The following is a 24,120-nucleotide window of genomic DNA, read 5'->3' as shown; positions in this document are numbered from 1 at the left end:
CCCACACCAATTCAGGGACGGACTCAGTCCACTTCGCCTTCTGGTCCTCTTCCAGGGTCCTCAGCATTTGAATGAGAGTGCGGTTAAATCTTTCACAAGCCCCATTCCCCTGTGGATGATGAGGGGTGGTCCGGGACTTATCGATTTTGTACAGCTGGTGCAGCTCCTCCATCACTCTTCCGAGGAAGCAGGCCCCTTGATCAGAATGGATGCGCTTGGGACACCCGTACACCTGTATGAAGTGTTTGCAGATTGCGTGAGCAGCAGACTCGGCAGTCTGGTCCCGCGTGGGCGTCACTACGGCAAATGTAGTAAAGTGGTCTATCATCACTAAACAATGCTCATAGCCTTGGTGTGCTGGTCCAATTGTTGAGTAATCTATTGCCAGTAGGTCCATGGGGCCAGAAGACCTCACCGTCTCTGTGGGGGCTCGTTGTTCTGGTGGTTTGACCAGCTCACAACTTCTGCATTGCTGACATACTTTCTCCAAAATGTTCCTTAAGTGGGGGTGATAAAATAGGCGCTGTAACCACTGGAACGTTTTTTCTGGCCCAAAGTGTGCTCCTTTCTCATGTGCTTCCTTAGCCACCTGGTCTATCAAGGACGAGGGAATCACCGTCTGCCATACAAGACTGAGTTCTGTTTGCAGGAATACCTTCCGGTACAGGATACCATCCCGCAACTGGAGCCTCTCCCACTGGCGTAGCATCTTCAGTACTTCAGGTGACATGGACCTCCTCTCGTGCCGATTGGGCATTTGTTCAGACACGACCCACCTTCTCAACTGAGCTAGCTCCGGATCCTCCTGCTGCACTCGGACCCACTCATCGCGGGGCTGCCCCAGAAAATTCACACAGGCCTCTTCCTGTTCAATTGCCCGCACCGCTGCCACCGTCCTGGCAGTCTCTCCAAAACCTGGAACCTCCACATCCTCCAGTTCTTCATCCTGGCTGGGTGCTGGTTTGCGATAGTTTACTGGGGAGAGGGCATCCGCATGTACATTCTCAGCTCCTCTTTATATGAAATTCTGTATCGGAACTTGGCCATTTGGGCTACCCAACGTTGTTCTAGGGCACCTAACTTGGCATTCTCGAGATGGGCCAACGGATTGTTATCAGTGCGTACATGAACTTCTGAGCCAGCCAGATATTCCGCGAACTTCTCAGACATTGCCCACACCAGCGCCAACAATTCCAGCTTAAATGAACTGTAGTTTTCTGGATTCCTTTCTGAGTCATGCAAAGACCGACTGGCGTATGCGATGATGCGCTCTTTCCCATCCTGCATTTGCGATAGTACGGCCCCGAGGCCCTGCAGGCTCCCATCAGTGTGCAAGATGAACGGTTGTGTGAAGTCAGTGTAGGCCAGCACGGGGGCCTCCGTCAAAGCCTTCTTCAAAGCCAAGAATTCCTCCTCCTGACGCTTCCCCCACTGTATGATCCTGTTTTTGGCGCAAGAGGGCACTCCCCTCAACAACTCCTGGAGTGGATTAGCAAGGCGGGTAAAGTCTTTTACAAAGCGTCTGAAGTATCCTGTGAGTCCCAGGAATGCACGCACATCTTTCACAGTTTTTGGAGTTGGCCACTCTTGTACCGCAGCAATCTTCTCCTGGGAAGGCCTCACCCCCTCAGCGGAGACAACGTGTCCCAAGTATTCAATCTCGGTATGGAAGAGGTGACATTTCTGGGGTTTCACTTTCAGGCCATACTTCTGTAGCCGACTCAGAACTTGCTGTAGTCTCTGCAGATGCTCCTCAAAGGTGGGGGCAAAGACAATGATATCATCCAAGTGGATCAAAGTGGCTTCAAAGTTCAGGTCTCCCAGACATCTCTCCATGAGTCGCTGAAATGTTCCTGGGGCGTTTGCTAGGCCGAAGGGCATCCGGTCGAACTCATACAGTTCCATCGGAAGGATGAAAGCTGTCCTTGGCTCGGTCTTGCTCAGACATGGGCACCTGCCAGTAGCCGCTGGCCAAGTCTAACGTGGAGAAATATCTGGCATTCCCTAGTGCCGTCAGGGACTCCTCTATCCTGGGCAGTGGGTACGAGTCCCGCACTGGGCAAGCGTTGAGCCGGCGATAGTCCACACAGAACCGCAGGGACCTGTCTTTCTTTCTCACCAAGACTTTAGGGGCAGCCCACGGGCTCTGACTCTTGCGTATAACTCCCTTCTTCAGCATGTGTGACAGCATTCCCTTCACCTCCTGGTAAATCTGTGGGGGTATTTGGCGGTACCATTCCCGGATTGGTGCCGCATCCCCAGTGGGTATCTTGTGGGTGATGGCCGTGGTACGTCCAAAGTCATCTTCATCTTTGGCAAACGCATCCTGAAATTTCCCCAATACGGCTTCAGCCTGAGGTACCTGCTGCGGAGTAAGTTCTGAGAGCTCCGCCCTCATGCGTTCCAGTATCTGGCGCCCTTCTTGCAGTAATCTGGGGTCCGGAGCTGCCTCCGCTTTGATGGTCACCAGCCACGGATCTTCTGGCCTTGCTGTCAGCTGTACCGCCTCAGTGGGGACCAACTCGTCTGGGAGGCCCAGGACTTGAGCGACTTCGCTTCTATGGGGCAAAGTTGTATCTGTCTCCCCCAAATTGATGCAGCGCACAAGGACAGTTCCATCCCGCACTGTATCCAGGGACCGTGCGACCAATTTTCCTGATGGCAGCTGGTCGGCTCTGCTGGGTTCAATTTGGACTTCAACCCCTTCCAGCGGGATGCCAGCTCGCACAGGCAGGGGAAGCACTGTCTGTCCAGGGGGCAACACTCGATTGACTGAGGCAGGGGGCAACGACTTTGCCGAGTTCCTTTCCATCGCTGTATGCTTCCCAGACCTGGGCGGTCCGTATCAGTTGTTGAAAGACCCTTCTCTGGGGGGTTTGTGTTATGATCCGGTGACCTAGGAGCCGCATGAGAGACTTTCTCAGGAGTAGTGGTATCTGTACTGACCGCGAACCCTAAACTGACACCGCAACTAGAAGTAGCCGTGGGGTGTGCCTGACCCTGTTGTGAACTATACTTCTTGGCTCCCTCTTGTGGTCACTAGTGCTTGGCACTTGGATTGCCTTTCCCCAGTTTGGTACTCACCTGGTTCGTTAGGCCTGGGGTGTTGCTATTTAAACTTCCTGGATTCTCAGTCCAGTGCCTAGCATCGTTGTAATCAGTTAATTTCTGTTTGCTCCTGTCTTCAGGTCCTGGTTCCTTGCAAGATAAGCTAAGTCCTGCTTTCTTATTTTTGTTTATTTGTATTGTTCTTATTTTTGTACAGCTTGTACAAAATGTGATTCCTGATTTCGCTGGAAGCTCTAGGGGGCTGATATTCTCCCCCCTCACCGTTATTCGGTTCGGGGGTTCTTGGATATTCAGCGTGGATATTTTGTAGGGTTTTTTGCTGACCGTATAAGTCATCTTACTATCTTCTGCTATTAGTCAGTGGGCCTCTCTTTGCTAAAATCTAGTTCATTCTTACGTTTGTCTTTTCTTCTTACCTCACCGTTATTATTTGTTGGGGGCTTGTACTATAACTTTGGGGTCTTTCTTCTTGAGGCAAGAGAGGTCTTATTTTCCCTGATAGGGTTAGTTAGTTCTCCGGCTGGCGCGAGACGTCTAGGATCAACGTAGGTACGTTCCCCGGCTACTGTTAGTTGGTTGTGCTAGGATCAGATATACGGTCAGCCTAGTTACCACTTCCCTATGAGCTGGTATTTATGTTTGCAGACTTTGCTGAAATCTCTGAGATCCTCTGCCATTGGGATCATAACATGACCCGTCCTAGACACCTCGACACAGCCGAAGGACTAAATACCCCTATAGGTGGAAATGGGAATTCTATCTTGCCTCAGAGCAGACCCCCAAAGGATAGACAGCCCCCCACAAATATTGACTGTGAGTATAAAAGGAAAGACACACGCAGGCAGAAAAACAGACTTTAGCAAAAGAGGCACTTCTAGCTAAATAGAAAAAGGATAGAACAGAATTCTAAGCGGTCAGTATTAAAATCCTAAAAATATCCACAGCAGAAAATACAAATATACTACATCTAACTAAAGACATAGCAAGTATATCTGCAACTCCTGAGAATCCAGCATGACTGAAAAATCCAAACAAAGTCTAAGCTGGACAAAAAACACAAATGGATTGCACTGAATTACAAGCACACTGCATGTGTGCACAGAGACAAAAAACAGACACTTATCTTAGCTGAATTGGCAGCAGAGCATGAGGAACCAGAGAGCGCAGCAATCCCTCCAAGAACAATGGACAAATGGCACTGACTAATGAATCCAGCAGTAATAAATACCCTAGTCAGGCCTGCAATCAGCAAGGACACCTGACCAGAATTGCCAACCAGGAACAGCTGCAATACCACCAACAACCACCGGAGGGAACCCAAGAACAGAATTCACAACAGGTTTGGTCGCTCCATTGTTGCAGGAACTGTTCCGGGGACTCCTTGAAAACAAGACTTCCGAGGTCTTTTAACACATTCATACCCAGGGTCACGGTATGGTCTTTAGCTACCTCTCTGTCATGAATCCCCAATGGCTAGGGATAGCACAGGATAAGCAAAGTATAATAAATATCGGACGAGCTCTAGGGTGATGGAACCTGGGCTGACCACTGCCCTACGCCTGACAAACGCAACTAGAGATAGCCAGGGAGCGTGCCTACGTTGGTTCTAGACGCCACGCACCAGCCTAAGAGCTAACTAGTACTGCAGAGAAAACAAAGACCTCACTTGCCTCCAGAGGAATTAACCCCAAAGATATAGTTGCCCCCCACATGTATTGACGGTGAAATGAGAGGAAGGCACATACATAGAGATGATGTATATAGCTTTAGCAAATAGAGGCCCGCTGAAAACTAGAAAGCAGAATGACACAAAAGGGGACTGAGCGGTCAGCAAAAAACCCTAATCAAAAAAACCATCCTGAGATTACAAGAACCCATGTGCCAACTCATGGCACATGGGGAGAACCTCAGTCCACTAGAGCAACCAGCTAACAAAGAGACATTCTAAGCAAGCTGGACAAAAAACCAAACAACTGAAAATCAGCACTTAGCTTATCCTGAAAGATCTGGGAGCAGGTAGGCAGGAACCAAACAGAGCACATCTGAACACATTGATAGCCGGCAAGGGAAATGACAGAGAGGCCAGGTAAAATAGGAAACACCCAGCCTCTGATGGACAGATGGAAACCAAAGGCCGCAACCCACCAAAGTCACCCAGTACCAGCAGTAACCACCAGAGGGAGCCCGCAAACAGAATCCACAACAGTACCCCCCCCTTGAGGAGGGGTCACCGAACCCCCAGGGCGATCAGGGTGAGCTCTATGGAAAGCGCGGACCAAATCAGTCGCATGAACATCGGAGGCGACCACCCAGGAATTGTCCTCCTGACCATAACCCTTCCACTTAACCAAATACTGGAGTTTGCGTCTGGAAACACGAGAATCCAAGATCTTTTCAACAACATACTCCAATTCTCCCTCCACCAGCACCGGAGCAGGAGGCTCGACCGAAGGAACAACAGGCACCTCATACCTCCGCAACAACGACCGATGGAACACATTATGAATAGCGAACGATGCTGGGAGATCCAAACGGAAAGATACAGGGTTAAGAATCTCCGAGATCCTATAAGGACCGATGAACCGAGGCTTGAACTTAGGAGAAGAGACCTTCATAGGGACAAAACGAGAAGACAACCACACCAAGTCCCCAACAAGAAGTCGGGGACCCACGCGGCGACGGCGATTAGCAAACTGCTGAGTCTTCTCCTGAGATAACTTCAAATTGTCCACCACCTGATTCCAAATGTGATGTAGCCTGTCCACCACCACGTCCACTCCAGGACAATCCGAAGACTCCACCTGACCAGAGGAAAAACGAGGATGAAACCCCGAATTACAAAAAAAAGGAGAGACCAACGTGGCCGAACTAGCCCGATTATTAAGAGCAAATTCGGCCAGTGGCAAAAAAGCAACCCAGTCATCCTGATCAGCAGAAACAAAACACCTCAAATAAGTTTCCAAGGTCTGATTAGTTCGCTCCGTCTGGCCATTCGTCTGAGGATGGAATGCAGACGAGAAAGACAAATCAATGCCCATCTTGGCACAAAACGTCCGCCAAAATCTAGACACAAACTGGGATCCCCTGTCAGAAACGATATTCTCCGGAATCCCATGCAAACGAACCACGTTCTGAAAAAACAAAGGAACCAACTCAGAGGAGGAGGGCAACTTAGGCAAGGGCACCAAATGAACCATCTTAGAAAAGCGGTCACACACAACCCAGATAACGGACATTTTCTGTGAAACCGGGAGATCAGAAATAAAATCCATGGAAATGTGCGTCCAAGGCCTCTTCGGGATGGGCAAGGATAACAACAACCCACTAGCCCGTGAACAGCAAGGCTTAGCTCGAGCACACACTTCACAAGACTGCACAAAGGTACGCACATCCCTAGACAAGGAAGGCCACCAAAAAGACCTGGCCACCAAGTCTCTTGTACCAAATATTCCAGGATGACCAGCCAACACAGAAGAATGGACCTCGGAGATGACTCTACTGGTCCAATCATCCGGAACAAACAGTCTTTCTGGTGGACATCGATCCGGTTTATCCACCTGAAACTCCTGCAATGCGCGTCGCAAGTCTGGGGATACGGCGGACAATATTACCCCATCCCTAAGGATACCAGCAGGCCCAGTATCTCCAGGAGAGTCAGGCACAAAACTCCTGGAAAGAGCATCTGCCTTCACATTCTTTGAACCTGGCAGGTATGAAACCACGAAATTGAAACGAGAAAAAAATAACGACCAACGAGCCTGTCTAGGATTCAAACGCCTGGCAGACTCAAGGTAAATGAGATTCTTGTGATCAGTCAAGACCACCACGCGATGTTTAGCACCCTCAAGCCAATGACGCCACTCCTCAAATGCCCACTTCATGGCCAAAAGCTCCCGATTACCCACATCATAATTGCGCTCGGCGGGCGAGAATTTTCTAGAGAAGAAAGCACATGGCTTCATCACCGAGCCATTAGAACTTCTCTGTGACAAAACCGCCCCCGCTCCAATCTCGGAAGCATCAACCTCCACCTGGAAAGGAAGTGAAACATCTGGTTGACACAACACAGGAGCAGAAGAAAACCGGCGCTTAAGTTCCCGAAAGGCCTCCACGGCCGCAGGAGACCAATCAGCAACATCAGCACCCTTTTTAGTCAAATCAGTCAAAGGTTTAACAATACTGGAAAAATTAGCAATGAACCGACGATAAAAATTAGCAAACCCCAAGAACTTCTGAAGGCTCTTAACAGATGTAGGTTGTGTCCAGTCACAAATAGCCTGAACCTTAACGGGATCCATCTCAATAGTAGAAGGAGAAAAAATGTACCCCAAAAAAGAAATCTTCTGGACTCCGAAGAGACACTTTGAGCCCTTCACAAACAGAGAATTGGCCCGCAAAACCTGAAACACCTTCCTGACCTGTAGAACATGAGACTCCCAGTCATCAGAAAACACCAAAATATCATCCAAATACACAATCATAAACTTATCCAGATATTCACGGAAAATATTGTGCATAAAGGACTGAAAGACTGACGGAGCATTGGAGAGTCCAAAAGGCATTACCAAATACTCAAAATGGCCCTCAGGCGTATTAAATGCGGTTTTCCACTCATCACCCTGTCTTATCCGCACCAGATTATACGCACCACGAAGATCTATTTTAGTGAACCACCTAGCCCCCTTAATGCGAGCAAACAAATCAGTAAATAATGGCAATGGATACTGGTATTTGACTGTAATCTTATTCAGAAGGCGATAATCTATACAAGGCCTCAGGGAACCATCTTTTTTTGCCACGAAAAAAAAACCTGCTCCCAGAGGGGACGAAGATGGACGAATATGTCCCTTTTCCAAGGACTCCTTAATATAATTCCGCATAGCAGTATGCTCTGGCAGTGACAGATTAAATAAACGACCCTTAGGGAACTTACTGCCAGGAATCAATTCTATAGCACAGTCACACTCTCTATGGGGAGGATGCGAATTGAGCTTAGGCTCCTCAAAAACATCCCTATAATCCGACAAAAACGCAGGGATCTCCGAAGGAGTAGATGAAGCTATAGAAATCGGAGGTGCATCATCATGAACCCCGTGACATCCCCAGCTTAGCACAGACATTGTTTTCCAGTCCAGGACAGGATTATGAGTTTGTAACCATGGCAGACCAAGCACTAGTACATCATGTAAATTATACAGTACAAGGAAGCGAATCACCTCCTGATGAACGGGAGTCATGCGCATGGTCACTTGTGTCCAATACTGCGGTTTATTCATAGCCAATGGTGTAGAATCAATTCCTTTCAGAGGAATAGGAACTTCCAGAGGCTCTAGACTAAAACCGCAGCGTTTAGCAAATGACCAATCCATAAGACTCAGGGCAGCGCCTGAATCCACATAGGCATCGACGGAAATGGAAGACAGTGAAAAAATCAGAGTCACAGACAAAATGAACTTAGACTGCAGAGTATCAATGGCAAAAGATTTATCAACCCTTTTTGTGCGTTTAGAGCATGCTGATATAACATGAGCTGAATCACCACAATAAAAACACAAACCATTTTTCCGCCTATAATTTTGCCGTTCACTTCTGGACTGAATTCTATCACATTGCATAGTCTCAGGTGCCTGTTCAGAAGACACCGCCAACTGGTGCACGGGTTTGCGCTCCCGTAAACGCCGATCAATCTGAATGGCCATAGCCATAGACTCATTCGGACCTGTAGGCGCAGGGAACCCCACCATAATATCCTTAATGGCCTCAGAAAGACCATTTCTGAAGTTTGCAGCCAGGGCGCACTCATTCCACTGAGTAAGCACCGACCATTTCCGAAATTTCTGACAATATATTTCCGCTTCATCATGCCCCTGAGAGAGGGCCAATAAAGCCTTTTCAGCCTGAATCTCTAGGTTAGGTTCCTCATAGAGCAATCCCAATGCCAGAAAAAACGCATCCACACTGAGCAATGCAGGATCCCCTGGTGCCAATGCAAATGCCCAATTCTGAGGGTCGCCCCATAGGAACGATATAACAATCTTGACCTGTTGAGCAGGGTCTCCAGAGGAGCGAGATTTCAAAGAGAGAAACAATTTACAATTGTTCCTGAAATTCAGGAAGGTAGATCTATCTCCAGAAAAAAACTCTGGAATAGGAATTCTAGGTTCAGACATGGGAGTGTGAACAACGAAATCCTGTATGTTTTGAACCTTTGCCGCGAGATTACTCAGGCTGGAAGCCAAACTCTGGACATCCATGATAAACAGCTAAGATCAGAGCCATTCAAGGGTTAAGAGGAGGTAAGAAGCAGCTAGACAGCAATTAAGGGCTAGGCAGCAAAACTCTGAAGGAAAAAAAAAAAAAAAATTTTCCTTGAACACTTCTTTTTCTCCTGCTTCAGCCCAAACAATTAACACTTTGTGGGCCGGCTATACTGTCATGAATCCCCAATGGCTAGGGATAGCACAGGATAAGCAAAGTATAATAAATATCGGACGAGCTCTAGGGTGATGGAACCTGGGCTGACCGCTGCCCTACGCCTGACAAACGCAACTAGAGATAGCCAGGGAGCGTGCCTACGTTGGTTCTAGACGCCACGCACCAGCCTAAGAGCTAACTAGTACTGCAGAGAAAACAAAGACCTCACTTGCCTCCAGAGGAATTAACCCCAAAGATATAGTTGCCCCCCACATGTATTGACGGTGAAATGAGAGGAAGGCACATACATAGAGATGATGTATATAGCTTTAGCAAATAGAGGCCCGCTGAAAACTAGAAAGCAGAATGACACAAAAGGGGACTGAGCGGTCAGCAAAAACCCCTAATCAAAAAAACCATCCTGAGATTACAAGAACCCATGTGCCAACTCATGGCACATGGGGAGAACCTCAGTCCACTAGAGCAACCAGCTAACAAAGAGACATTCTAAGCAAGCTGGACAAAAAACCAAACAACTGAAAATCAGCACTTAGCTTATCCTGAAAGATCTGGGAGCAGGTAGGCAGGAACCAAACAGAGCACATCTGAACACATTGATAGCCGGCAAGGGAAATGACAGAGAGGCCAGGTAAAATAGGAAACACCCAGCCTCTGATGGACAGATGGAAACCAAAGGCCGCAACCCACCAAAGTCACCCAGTACCAGCAGTAACCACCAGAGGGAGCCCGCAAACAGAATCCACAACACCTCTCCATCCACCAGTACCACTCCTCTTCTCCCGAGGTCTTTTCTGCAGACCTCTATGTTCATCCATACCACCCCTGCAACCGGGATGGGCAAGTGATTGACCACCATAAGTTGGATCACAGGGCCCCATTCGGGCCGTAGCGCCTCTGTGAAGTGACGGCGGAAATATCTCTCAGACATGATGGTCACTTGTGAGCCGGTGTCTATCAATCATCGCACTGCTCTTCCATTGATTTCTGCCCAGGCCAGAGGGCACATGGAAACAAGGCTGTGGGGACTTTTACTTCTCCTCCTCTGTTCTTCACGCTCTGAGCGGTGCCCCTCAAGCTCAGAGCCACCTAGTTTAAAGGAGGGCACGGGGATGGTCGGCTCCGCCAGGGACACCATCGAGCAATGTGGCCGGATTCTCCACAAGTGTAGCATGTAAGAGGGCTTCTCCTTCTGGTAGTTTCACCCTCCCTTCAGGGGGCAGCTTCTCTGTCTCGCACCAGAGGGCCGGGCCCTTCTGCCAGAGTTCTTCTGGAGGCCGCCATTTCTTCACGGACCTGTCTAATCTCCATTCTCAGGTCCTCCACCCACTGGGGGATATTGCCTGCGGTGGTGGCTACCTCCCCGCTCTGCACCCTTCCCACCAGCCCCGTCACTCCCTGTTCTTGTTCTCACACACGCGCCTCACTGCCAACCTCAGAGAAAGTCATGTCTGGCTTTACTCGCATGCGCTCTCGCAGTGCCTGTTTCATCATTGCGTCACGCAGTTCTGTCACTAGCTGATCTCTGAGCACCACATCAACTGACCCAATCCCTACACCGTCCTTTCATCTGATAGCAGTGTGAAGCTCTTGTAGGGCGTTCATGAATTGGGTCACGGTCTCCCCCTCTCGTTGTACCCGGTGAAACAGTCGCATGCGAAGTTCCCCTACATCAGTGGGGTCCCCATGCGTCTCCTCAAGTATGCGCAGCACTTTGTCCAGGGTATCTCTCTCCCGGGGGGACCTATGCATGACAGAATCCCGCGCCTCCCCCTCCAGGGCCATCAATGCAATTTCTGCCTCCAGGGCTGGTGTCATGAGATGCATCCGCATCATTCCCCGGATACGCTCCGTCCAACTCCATAGCATTACATTGTTCCCAGTGAACCTTGGCAAATTATTCAACATGGCTCCCAGGGAAATGCTAGACCTGGGAACTTCCCCAGCTGCTTGGTCTGCCCTGTCCGCGCTACCGTGTGACATCCTGCCGACTACGCCAAATGTAATAGTATGCAGGTACTGAGTATGTCACCACGGAACAGACAGACCAACAGTTGAGGGGTTTAATAACAGGAATCAGGTTCTCCTCACAGGGAGGAAGCAATGGAAAATAACTAGCAATAAAACAGTGCAAAAATATGGGAGTCAAACAATGTAACAGAAGTGCAGCGCCCCAGAGTCCTGGTCGTTGCAGTACTGTTGCTCCGCCACTAAGGGGGGCTATGGTACGTCTGATGGCACTGAAGGAGTTCATCTGACCAGGTCTCACAGACACCAATACATTTCACAGTCTGGCCTCCAGGGGGAGCTAAGGGCACTATGCATTAGGCCACTCCTCACAGTCTGGTAAAACTGGGGGTTGGATAGGAAGTGAGATCAGAAAGCTGACTGGGTTGGAACCAGGCAACACCTTGTGGCAGAGGGTGTTGTAGGGGAAGATTCAGAGGGGTCCCTGTCAGGGGTGGGATCCTGACAGAGGCCTAGCAACCAGAGAGAACGCTACGGGACCACGCCTGCACGATATAGCGGCGGTACCCCAAGAAAGGACAAGAAGTGAGGTTTATTGTGCTGAGTGAGAAACGAGATCAACGCAACAAGGAGAATACCAATAGGAGTCGTGCTGTAAGACGAGGCAACATCCTACTGAGGCACGTAACCGGTGGCCGGAACGCCGAGGAAGTATAGAGCTCCAGGCCAAACTTCAAACCTACGGCAGGACAGTCAGTTATAGGCGGGCTGTCTCACCCAATTGACCTAGGAAGACACAGGGGGGTAACAACAGGAGTGGGGCGACGCTAGAGTCCCGGAAGAGCTCCGAGCCTCCCCGTCATACGGGTGCGTCCTAACCATAAGATCTGGGGGACGTGGAAGAACATCAGAATCGAGTTGTGAGGGAACACGAGAAACAGACACAACAGTTGTGGGGACTATCCCGTGAGCACAGCAGGGGAGGACCGCAAGACACAAGCGCTAGAAGGTAGGCACAGATTTCCACCTGCAACGGGAACTCTGGAGGTGCCATCGGACCGGCCGGACTTGCGCAGCCCGGTTAACCGTATTCCGGACTGAGGATCCTGGGACCTTCAGTAAAGAGGTAAAGAGACTGCAACCTGGTGTCCTCGTTATTTACCGCGACCGGCACTTCACCGCACCATAACGACATCCCATACCTCCACCTTCATTGTACGCCCCTCAGCAGGGTCACGGACCGGGTCTAGCCACCGTGACAACTCCAGAACAGAGACCCAGAGGCCCGGTACCGGGTACCCCTCGGCCCTGCGGCAGTGGGGGCGCTACAACTTGGCGTCACAAACAGGATCTACTTAAGCCTGAAGAATCGGGTCATGTGTGCCTTGGAACTGTGATTTATTATACTTGGACTGTGACTTATTGCAAAGACTGTGGATTGCCATTTGCCGCCAAAAACCGCCGCCATTGCAGCGCTGAGGAGAGCGCAGGAGAAGAAGAAGGGCGTGGACCAGCTGAAGAGCGCGAAAGACAATGGCCGCCCAGTCTAAATATTTCTGCACTGTGAGGACGTGTCCGTCAGCAGCCGAGATCCGCCTCCTGATTCTCAATGGTGGGCGGAGACAGAGAAAACAAAACCGCCCACGAAGGAGAGAGCGGGAAAAAGACCAGGAAGTGACCCATGCGGAGGACGCCATGACGAGTCGCTCAGACCAGGAATGCGGGGTTGAAGCCGAAGACTTCCCCAGCCACCCGGATGAGCACAGTGGCCAGCTCTCCGTGATCGGGACCGGTCTCCTGCAAATGGAGATGGAGGGCCTGATCGAACAACTCCTCCAGCTACGGACGGAGACGCCAGCGGAGGACCTTCTAACGCCGGACCCTACGTTGCTGCCGGAACCCCAGCCGACGCTCCCATTGACCATACCACCAGCGGAGCCGACCGAGGAGGAAGGGCACACACCGACTGGTGAGTCCGCCGACCCTGTCCCGCTGGCTGAGGGTCTGTTGATAGGCCCCGTCGCGGCACCCCCTCTCCCTGGGACCCATAGACTCCAGCGCTTGTTGCCGTGGGAGGAGGCAACGGGTATGGAACACCTCTTGAAAGCCCCGATTCCACCAATTACCCCGCTGAGTGAGGTCCATGCGGAGCGTACAGTATGCCGCTTGGTGAACCTAGGACCCAACCTCATGGGGTTCCCCGGGGTGAAGACACAGGAAGGGGAGATGGTACAGGCCCTGAGCTGGGAGGAATACCAGGCCCAGCTGGAACAGCAGTGGGAGGAGAAGGAAAAGGTGTACCAGGCCGGGCTGGAGGCCTACCACCAAAGGGACTTGGCGGTCAAGGACAGGGCCCGCAAGGACCCCATCGCTCACCAGGCCCCGCGCAGGCAGGGCACCATTGTCGCCTTCAAGCTCCGCGGAGGCTTGGGCTTTATCAAAGAGCCGGGCCTGTACGCCGAAGTCTTTGTTAACCGACGGGATGTGGAGTCTCATCTCAGAGAGGGCCACCCAGACCGGGATCTCTGCCCGGGGGACGAAGTTATTTACACCAGGCACTTTGGGGAAAAGGGGTGGTTCGCCCTGAATGTCCACAAGAAGCAGAGCCCCGTGACACCCCCGACTAAGGTGCCAGTGAAGCTGACCCCCGTGGCAAAGGTGCCCCCTCGTGGTCAGCCCATGATCGTCACCAAGACCACCGAGGTCACTCCGACGTACACCGTCATTAAAACCACGACCTGCAACATTGTCACCTCAACCACTGTCGTGGCCAAGGGGGCGTCCTCCCAGGTGGTCGGTGCTCCAGCTGCCCCAGAACGGAAGACAGTGGGTACGCAGACCCCCAGATGGGACAGTACTCCCCCTTACGCAGTACCAGGCGGCGGGCAATATCCAAAGGGGTTGCCTCCGCCGGTGCTGCCCCCTGATTGGTTCAAGTAAATGTCCTGATCTTCTGAACATGTATATAGTTAACTGTTTGTCCTTCTGATGTTTTGCTGCTACAACCCGATCAGGGTTAACTCTTAAAGGGATCCCTTTGTTTACTCGGGATCCCTTCTTCTGCTTTTTGTTTTTGTTTCCTGTTTATTCATCATTGAAAGAACTGCTGAATCATGAACAATGCATGATTACAAACTTTTTGTACATAGTTTGCACCTTCTTAAAGGTGCTCTCTACTGGTTTTACACAAGGAAAGGACTCTTTGCAAAGACACTGGTCTTGGAACCAGCACCGGAGTCCTTACTGCGAACAGACTTGCAGCTTAGGAAGTTGCACTACCTCATAGAGACTTGGTCCCCTTGGTTAAATGGCAATAATGTCTTGAAAGAAGAAGTTAAATGTAGCTAACTAGTTGATTGTGAGAAATGTTTAATGATGTTGATAGAAGAATGAGGACAGAAAGTGAACCCGTACGGGGTTAGTCAGTGAGTCCTCCTAGGAGCCATACAGAGATGGCTCAGTAATCCTGAACTGAAAGATGGATGATAAGTTCTATACCGTGTATAGTAGTAGAAAGGCAGTAGGCCCGGGCAGAAAGGGGCGGTCCTGTAACAGAAAGGAGAGGCAGTAGGCCTGGAGCAGATAGGACAGGCGGTCCTGCAGATGTAAAGAAGGAGAATGCAGAAAAGTTGATTAGCCTTATGATGTTTTATAAGAAGGTCTTTAGTGGATTCAGCGAGTACGTCCTTAAAGGCAAAGTTAAATTATTGTTCAAAAATTTGCACTTAGTAGAATACCCGGTTGGGTAAAAGAAGTTATTTATAGTATGTTACTTAAATATTTAACCATGTTTGTAACGTTCAAGTGTCCTCACCTCCCATAAAGGGAAGCTCTGTTAAAGTTTACTTGTTATTGCATTTCAAAAATTGTATGTCTTTTTGCTGACATGTATTGTTGTTTTCTTCCCAGTCCAGGAGTACTGGATTTAACCGGGGGGGAGTGCAGCGCCCCAGAGTCCTGGTCGTTGCAGTACTGTTGCTCCGCCACTAAGGGGGGCTATGGTACGTCTGATGGCACTGAAGGAGTTCATCTGACCAGGTATCACAGACACCAATACATTTCACAGTCTGGCCTCCAGGGGGAGCTAAGGGCACTATGCATTAGGCCACTCCTCACAGTCTGGTAAAACTGGGGGTTGGATAGGAAGTGAGATCAGAAAGCTGACTGGGTTGGAACCAGGCAACACCTTGTGGCAGAGGGTGTTGTAGGGGAAGATTCAGAGTGGTCCCTGTCAGGGGTGGGATCCTGACAGAGGCCTAGCAACCAGAGAGAACGCTACGGGACCGCGCCTGCACGATATAGCGGCGGTCCCCCAAGAAAGGACAAGAAGCGAGGTTTATTGTGCTGAGTGAGAAACGAGATCAACGCAACAAGGAGAATACCAGTAGGAGTCGTGCTGTAAGACGAGGCAACATCCTACTGAGGCACGTAACCGGTGGCCGGAACGCCGAGGAAGTATAGAGCTCCAGGCCAAACTTCAAACCTACGGCAGGACAGTCAGTTATAGGCGGGCTGTCTCACCCAATTGACCTAGGAAGACACAGGGGGGTAACAACAGGAGTGGGGCGACGCTAGAGTCCCGGAAGAGCTCCGAGCCTCCCCGTCATACGGGTGTGTCCTAACCATAAGATCTGGGGGACGTGGAAGAACATCAGAATCGAGTTGTGAGGGAACACGAGAAACAGACACAACAGTTGTGGGGACTATCCCGTGAGCACAGTAGGGGAGGACCGCAAGACACAAGCGCTAGAAGGTAGGCACAGATTTCCACCTGCAACGGGAACTCTGGAGGTGCCATCGGACCGGCCGGACTTGCGCAGCCCGGTTAACCGTATTCCGGACTGAGGATCCTGGGACCTTCAGTAAAGAGGTAAAGAGACTGCAACCTGGTGTCCTCGTTATTTACCGCGACCGGCACTTCACCGCACCATAACGACATCCCATACCTCCACCTTCATTGTACGCCCCTCAGCAGGGTCACAGACCGGGTCTAGCCACCGTGACAACTCCAGAACAGAGACCCAGAGGCCCGGTACCGGGTACCCCTCGGCCCTGCGGCAGTGGGGGCGCTACAGAAGTATGCAAGATTTCTTGAGACAAGAACACTTATGAGTCTGATGAGGACTTGCTTGAAGGGTTGTCTTCTCCAACGTAGGCGCCGAGAAACAGCGGCACTTGTCGTCCCTCTGTTGTCCGTGGGCTGAGTAGTCTCTAGGAGCCTGCTGCCCGGGGTTTCGGGAGTTAATGTGGTATGCACAGGCTCTGAGTCTTTAGCTTTTACAGCACAGCCAGGAATCAGGGGCTCTGCACTGTTAAGTCTCTGTACCAGCAATCAGGGGCTCTGTACTGTTAAGTCACTGTACCAGGAATCACAGTCTCTGTACTGATACTGCGGGGACCAGGGGGTCGAAGTCTCTGCACGGGCCAATGTCTCTACACGGGTCTCAAAGCGCCCCCCTCCAGTCACAGCAGAGTCCGCTTTCATGTACTCACAAGATGCAGTCTTTCTGGGCAATCTCCCTCTATTTGTCCTCAGACCGGGAGCTCTCTCTCTCCCGGAGCGCAGCTGCACCCTGCTCTGACCGCTGCTCACGCTGCTCTGTCCCGTGCGCGCGTGCCTTTCCCGCTCTCTGCCCACTTCCTTCCTGTCCCAGTCTCTAAGTCTGCGCCCTGGGGAACCTGCAGCACAGCTCAATGGTTCCAGGCAGAGAGCCGAGAAGGTAACCGCCCCCAGACTCTTCTTGAGTTTAACCTCCTTACAACACAGCGCATCAGTTTTCCCTATAGGGTTCCTTTAAATCGATCTTTCAATGTTCCTAAGTCACTTATGGCGTCACATGTTATACTTTATATATGAACAGCCAAGAGGGAACACACAATGCATTAGGAATTATGCTGCAGGTCGAGAATACAAAGCTCCAGACACAATCTGTAACAAAAATGCCTGCAAATTATTATTAAGGGAAAGAATGATTGTTCAAAGGGGTGACAGTTCTGCTACAAGATGGATTAAAACTTTCATGGTTTCTACACAGGATGATGGAGGCCGCCGGGATGAAGGGCTTTCTGCAAATTATATTTTGGTTTTCAAGGTCAGAAACAACTTAAGAGACAAACTTGGCGCTGCCAGGAGCTTCACTAACAAGCATGGAGTATGATCAGCGCAGTGTGACAGTACAAAAATAAAAAGCAAAAGATACTGAAAGATCGTTATGTCTAATTGTATGCAAATGAGCTCCTCTCCAGGTGGAAGAAAGCTGGATCTGTAGTGTTATCCACACTAATGAGTCATGCAGTATGATTCGTCTCCAAAAGGTCAAAGAAACTCATCTACAGACAGCTGTTCCAGGGCTTTTACCCCTCATCATTATAGTGCTGCTGAGAGGCTTTTGTTTTTACTGAGGTCTATGGGGGTAGTTCTGTTTTTTCTTGAAGAGACTGCCTGGAAATGCTCCATCTATTGTCTTTGGAACTGACGGTAGTTTAGTTAAATGTCCTTAAATTGGTCTTCTTTCTTCCTATTGTCTGTAACGATAACGCTGCAGCCAAACACTTAGCTCAACGGCTTTGCCTAAGATGATGGCACAAGTCGATTAAAGCTGCAGAACTGAATGATTGGCTGCAGACACAGGGAGCAGCAGGGGAGACTCAGCATTGTACCCGGGGCTGGTGACTAAAGCACAGGTGGACAGGGGTTCTCTGAAAACAGCCAATCCATATGAGATTGCTGAGTGCTGATCAATAGTCCATTCGACAGTTGGCTCTCCCATCTCCCACAAAAAAGGAGACGCCCAGCTCGGCCGAGCATTCCTGTGTTCTCTATGACACAGCTGCTTCCAAAATCATATTTCTGTGCCGAACAACAGGATCAGGCGACTAAATTCCAAATTGTCAATCCTTATGTTCCTCTACAAAATCTGTTGGGGAAGAGTCAGGAGGTCCCCATTCACATTAGTTGGTCGCTGAGCCCGCCAAAACCTGTGGGTTCTAATGACCTTTTTCTAATGTGTAGAGGGGCTTTTGATCATGTGGCAATGCTCGTTAAAGGTTCAGACATTGACTTGTAGGGTAGCTACCTCCAATAGATGACACTAGAGAGCCGTCTTTCTTCTACCTTGGTGGTGCGGTAATTTCCGTACTCTGATCTAGAAGTCTTTCTATGCTAGCTCGGAGTCTCCCCAAGGAGTAAGAGTACCCCTTCACCTCTACCTAAAAGGAAATTTATAGGAACAGTCCTTGTCTCATCCACTAGTGCTAACGAGTTATTAATAAGTCAAGTTTGCATCTAAATGAACGCACATTCGGAGGACACCTGCAATCCACCAGTGCTGAGAAATCTGTTGGACCCATCTTGTGGTTTAGGGGGCAGAATGCTCTTAGACATCTGAAAAAGCAATAGAGGGGTTTTACCATCATGGTAAATTATTAGGATCATGGTCAACGATTCCCTTTTTTTACTGGTGGTGTTGAGCAGATCAATAGTCAAAGAAAAAATGGCCACTTCATCGTAGGAACCAGCAGTTGGGCTCCCAACAATCCTAGTGATATGTAAGAGATGAAGAGTTATCGCAATCTCCTTTAGGAAGAATGAGGATACTATTACCCCTTTTTTACAGTTTAAATAACTTTTTTCCCACTGAAATGAATGGAGTCATGACTTTCTTCCATAGACATTTTTGTACTTTACGAAAACCTATTAATTTATGGCCTTGTTGATACTATAGGATACCAAACAGGGTATATTGACAGATAATCTGTATAATTGGAGAATATGATACTAGTCCAAAGGGATGAGTAATTCAAGCAAAATATAAAATCGCCTTACCTGGCTGATCTGACCAGTACTCAGGGGCCAATGTGTTGGAATTGCTACTCCCTAAAAATACAATAAAAAAGGAATGTAAATTCTAAAATTCAGAGCTTGGATAAGTAGCGGTATAGAGAGAAGATGGAAGGAAAAAGTGGCAGCGCGAGCATATCATTAACTGAAAACTACAAATAAAGATTAAACAACAACCACAAGACGGATTTCATCACCAGGTATCATTGTAATCAGTATAACGGCGCCGACCTGACTCTGTCTGTGATTATCACCTGGGCAATACTAAGAAAATCCTGAAAACATTACATTTTGTTGGGCCTTGAGGACTGGAGTTGGGGAACACTGCCCTAGGGAAATATAAAAAAAAACCATATATATAAACGTTCATATCCCCTTTTCCCTTCAAGTAAATAATTGAAATTCAAAAACGTGAAAAAAAGAAACAGAATACAAAAAACTATCATCGCTTGTGTAACTATCCGAGCTAATAAAATATCAAAATATTTATTCCATAAGAAGAACGTCGAAAATAATTGAAATGACAGAATGGTAGTTTTTTGTTCACTTCATCTCCTAAAAAAATGTAATAAAAAGGTGTGGGAAACACGTAAGGACCCCGAAAAGAATAGTAGTAAAAAAAGTATAGCTCATCCTGCAAAATGCAAATATATCAACTGAAAAATAAAAAAAAGTAACAGCTCTTGGAAGGCGAGGAGGGAAAATCAAAAGGGCTTATGTGCAGGGTGTAGGACCCAAAAATCAGCCCCCCCAGCAATCATCTGTTTATAAGTGATACCTGTTATTTTTAGGACAACCCCTACAGGACAAGGCAAAGAAAACGATATCTAATACATCACCAATGTAATTTTTTTATATTTAATATCTTCAAAAAAATCCGGTTCATGACTTATCCCTTTAAGTTTGCAACCGTCTGCCCACACATGTCAGTAAGGAAAGATGAATGTTAGACATGTTTGCACCTTTTTTTTTACTTTTCCCACTAGTTGCTAAGCAACAGCAACGGCGGATAAATCCGGCAATATCTCCACATTCTTTCTTTTATCATCCTAAATTATTAAAACATGAAAGAAATGTCGGCAGAAAAATACTTTGTTTAGTTTTCATGCGGTCTGATATATACAGTGGGCGGAATAAGTATTGGATCCCTCGCTGATTTTGTAAGTTCGCCCACTGACAAAGACATGAACAGTCTATAATTTTAAGGGTAGGTTAATTTTAATATTGAGAGATAGAATATCAAAAATAAAATCCAGAAAATCAGACTGTATAAATTATATAAATGTATTTGCATTTTGCAGTGAGAAATAAGTATTTGATCCCTCTGGCAAACAAGACTTAATACTTGGTGGCAAAACCCTTGTTGGCAAGCACAGCAGTCAGACGTTTTCTGTAGTTGATAATGAGGTTTGCGCACGTCAGGAAGAATTTTGGTCCACTCTTCTTTGCAGATCATCTCTAAATCATTAAGATTTTGAGACTGTCGCTTGGCAACTCGGACCTTCAGCTCCCTCCATAAGTTTTCTATGGGATTAAGGTCTGGAGACTGGCTAGGCCACTCCATGACCTTAATGTGCTTCCTTTTGAGCCACTCCTTTGTTGCCTTGGCTGTATGTTTGGGTCATTGTTTTTCTGGAAGACCCAACCACGACCCAATTTTAATGTCCTGGCGAAGGGAAGGAGGTTGTCACTCAGGATTTTACAGTACATGGCTCCATCCATTCTCCCATTGATGCGGTGAAGTAGTCCTGTGCCCTTAGCAGAGAAACACCCCAAAACATAATGTTTCCACCTCCATGCTTGACAGTAGGGATGGTGTTTTTTGGGTCATAGGCAGCATTTCTCTTCCTCCAAACCCGGCGAGTTGAATTAATGCCAAAGACTTTAATTTTTGTCTCATCTGACCACAGAACTTTCTCCTAATCACTCACAGAATCATCCAAGTGTTCATTGGCAAACTTCAGACAGTCCTGCACATGTGCCTTCTTGAGTTGGGGGACCTTACGGGCACTGCAGGATTTTAAACTTTTACAGTGTAATGTGTTACCAATGGTTTTCTTGGTTACTGCGGTCGCATCTGCCTTGAGATCATTAACACGTTCCCCCCGTGTAGTTTTAGGCCGATCTCTCACCTTCTTCATGATCAAGGATACCCCACGAGGTGAGATTTTACATGGTGCCCCAGATCGATGTCGATTGACAGTCATTTTGTATTTCTTCCATTTTCTTACTATTGCACGAACAATTGTCTCCTTCTCACCCAGCGTCTTACTTATGGTTTTGTAGCCCATTCCAGCTTTGTGCAGGTCTATGCTCTTGTCCCTGACATCCTTATAAAGCTCTTTGCTCTTGTCCATGTTGTACAGGTTAGAGTCTGACTGATTGAGTCTGTGGACAGGAGTCTTTTATAAAGGTGACTATGTAAGACAGCTGTCTATAATGCAGGTAACGAGTTGATTAGGAGAGTCTAACTGGTCTGTAGGAGCCAGAACTATTAATGGTTGGTAGGGGATCAAATACTTATTTCTCACTACAAAATGTAAATAAGTTTATATAATTTATACAATGTGATTTTCTGGATTTTATTTTTGATATTCTATATCTCAAAGTTAAAATTAACCTACCCTTAAAACTATGGACTGTTCATGTCTTTGTCAGTGGGCAAACTTACAAAATCAGCAAGGGATCAAATAATTATTTCCTTCACTGTGTATATATAAAAATCAACCTATGAAAGTGGATTAATGAAGAAGTCTAAAAAAACGCAGTAAATTCCTTGGGTGTGTGTTGGGTCCGACTTTGTGTCGGGTCTGACATTGCATTGAAGTTGGGTAAATGAAGGGCAGCCTCTGTGGAGCTGGACCAGCATTAACCCTTTTGAGTATAAGCAGGAGATCAAGTAGGGGGTAGGCATATTGTGTGGGTTCAGGCGCTAACTCCGCTCCCCATATTGCAGGTGGCAGCTGCGTCATACAGCCGGCACCTACTTCTAACAGCAAATATTAGTGCTAACTCCAATCACTGCTGTTTAAACCTTTTAAATACTGCTGTTAATCTCTGACAGTGGCATTTCAACAGTTAATCCAGCACTATTCTTACTACTATGGACCTAAAAGTAACATGCAGGTAGTTGCTATCTACCCATCTGTTGTGATCGGTGCCGATCTCAAACGGCACAGACCGCTCCTGCTGGTGATAGAGGGGCTTCTCTTCCGTTGTGTTGATGTGGCTTGACTCCTGATGTCATGCTGATTTACAATATCTGCCAGCACAGATGGCTCTTGCTGGCAATACAACGGCTTCCGCTGATGTCACGTTGACAGAGCAGCTGCTTCTCTTCCGCTCTGCTCCTTTGAAGGGGCGTGACTGCCAATGTCATGCTGATTGACAGCTGGCTCCCTGTCACCTAGCTGCAGGAAGATGGCTGCCAATCAGCATGATGTCGCTAGTCACGCCCATCAATAGAGTAGCCTGAAAGAGGAAGAGCTTCTCTGTTGATGTTGAGCAGCTGAATCGCCTGCACGAGCGGTCAGTGATCGCTCAGAACATGCAGGGTGTTAGCAACTACCAGCCTGTTAGTTTTTGGGCCCATTGAAAAAAAAAGTTCTGTATAAACACTTAAAGGCATACGATCCTGCACAGACATCCATTCGAGCACCCATTGAACCCCTCAATCACGTTGCCATGGGGTGCACATGCTAGACTACAAAGGAGACTATAATTTTTCCTTTATAGTATTAGGAATTTGTAATTTTCCGAAATACTGTGGCATTTCAGTATAAAGAACAAGTATTTAAAAGACCCTACGGAGACTAAAAACAATAGTGAAAAGTTAAAAAGAAAAATTTTCCAAAACATAAAAAAAAATTAGTAATAAAACATTACCATTCAAATCAACCCCCTCCTCTCGCTAAAGAAATTTAAAAAAAATCACAAAAATCCAATCTATTTTACAGAAAATTATTCATCCAGTAGAGTACAAGCTGCAAAGTGAAAAAATGGCGGAATTGCGTTTTATTTTTTTTTTTTTACAGCACATGGATAATTATTCTTGTTATCCAGGTAAAAAAAATTATAATCTCCCATATGGCTATGTCGATGGAAAAATAAAAAAGTTCTAATTCTTAGAAAAAGGTGAAGGGGATCTGAAGGCACAAAAATGAAAATTGGGAAGGGATTAAAGGGGTATTCCAAAAAATAAAAAGCATTTATCATCTAACCCATAAGGTATGATAAATGCAAGGTCAGTATTGGTCTGTGTGGGACCATCACCATCCTCACAATCAAAGTTAGGAGGAGTTTGAAAGAAGCAGCGGTCACGAATATGATCTGCCATTCCAACCAAAGCCTATGGCACTGACCAGTTGGTGGGGTCCCAGTGGTAAGCCCCCCACCATATAGTATGTAGAAAAATATAGTAGTATTAGAAAGTAACGCTGTATCATGTCAAGGAAAACTTGTAAAAAGTTAATATAGTCGCAAATTTTGTATTTTTTTTTATGTACATTTTCAGAAAATTATGTTTGCATTTTTTTGCATTCGACTGCCAGGAATCCGTGGTCCCTTCACCAATTGTCTCTGGAGAGCTGAGATGGGATACCCTTTTATAAGAAATCTCCAATTTCTTATTTTATACAGGGGGCTATGTCATGAAACCAACTCATTATCCTTTACTATAGGGCATATCAATGTCCAAAAAAGGAAGGGTCACTTGCTCCGGACCCCATTAATCAGCCAAAATGGAGAACCAGTATGAAAGGGGCATGAGTCACTGGAAGATCGGGGACGTCCGCGTATAGCTGGCTTGTAAT

At 47.8% G+C, this 24,120-nt stretch overlaps 1 protein-coding gene across 1 annotated transcript in view; it reads right to left on the bottom strand.

Annotated features, from left to right (window-relative positions):
* AMOTL1 (angiomotin like 1) overlaps positions 1 to 24,120 on the bottom strand; it is a 186,716-nt gene that overhangs the window by 124,864 nt on the left and 37,732 nt on the right. The window contains exon 3 of the mRNA XM_077298446.1: positions 19,295 to 19,345. Coding sequence (XP_077154561.1) covers positions 19,295 to 19,345 — 51 coding nt within the window. The remainder of the gene's footprint in view (positions 1 to 19,294; positions 19,346 to 24,120) is intronic.

The sequence above is a fragment of the Ranitomeya variabilis genome, chromosome 3, assembly GCF_051348905.1.
Source record: "Ranitomeya variabilis isolate aRanVar5 chromosome 3, aRanVar5.hap1, whole genome shotgun sequence".
Taxonomy (NCBI): Eukaryota; Metazoa; Chordata; class Amphibia; order Anura; family Dendrobatidae; genus Ranitomeya; species Ranitomeya variabilis.
The sequence above is the reverse complement of the archived record's forward strand: the minus strand, read 5'-3'. Positions and strand labels throughout refer to the sequence as shown.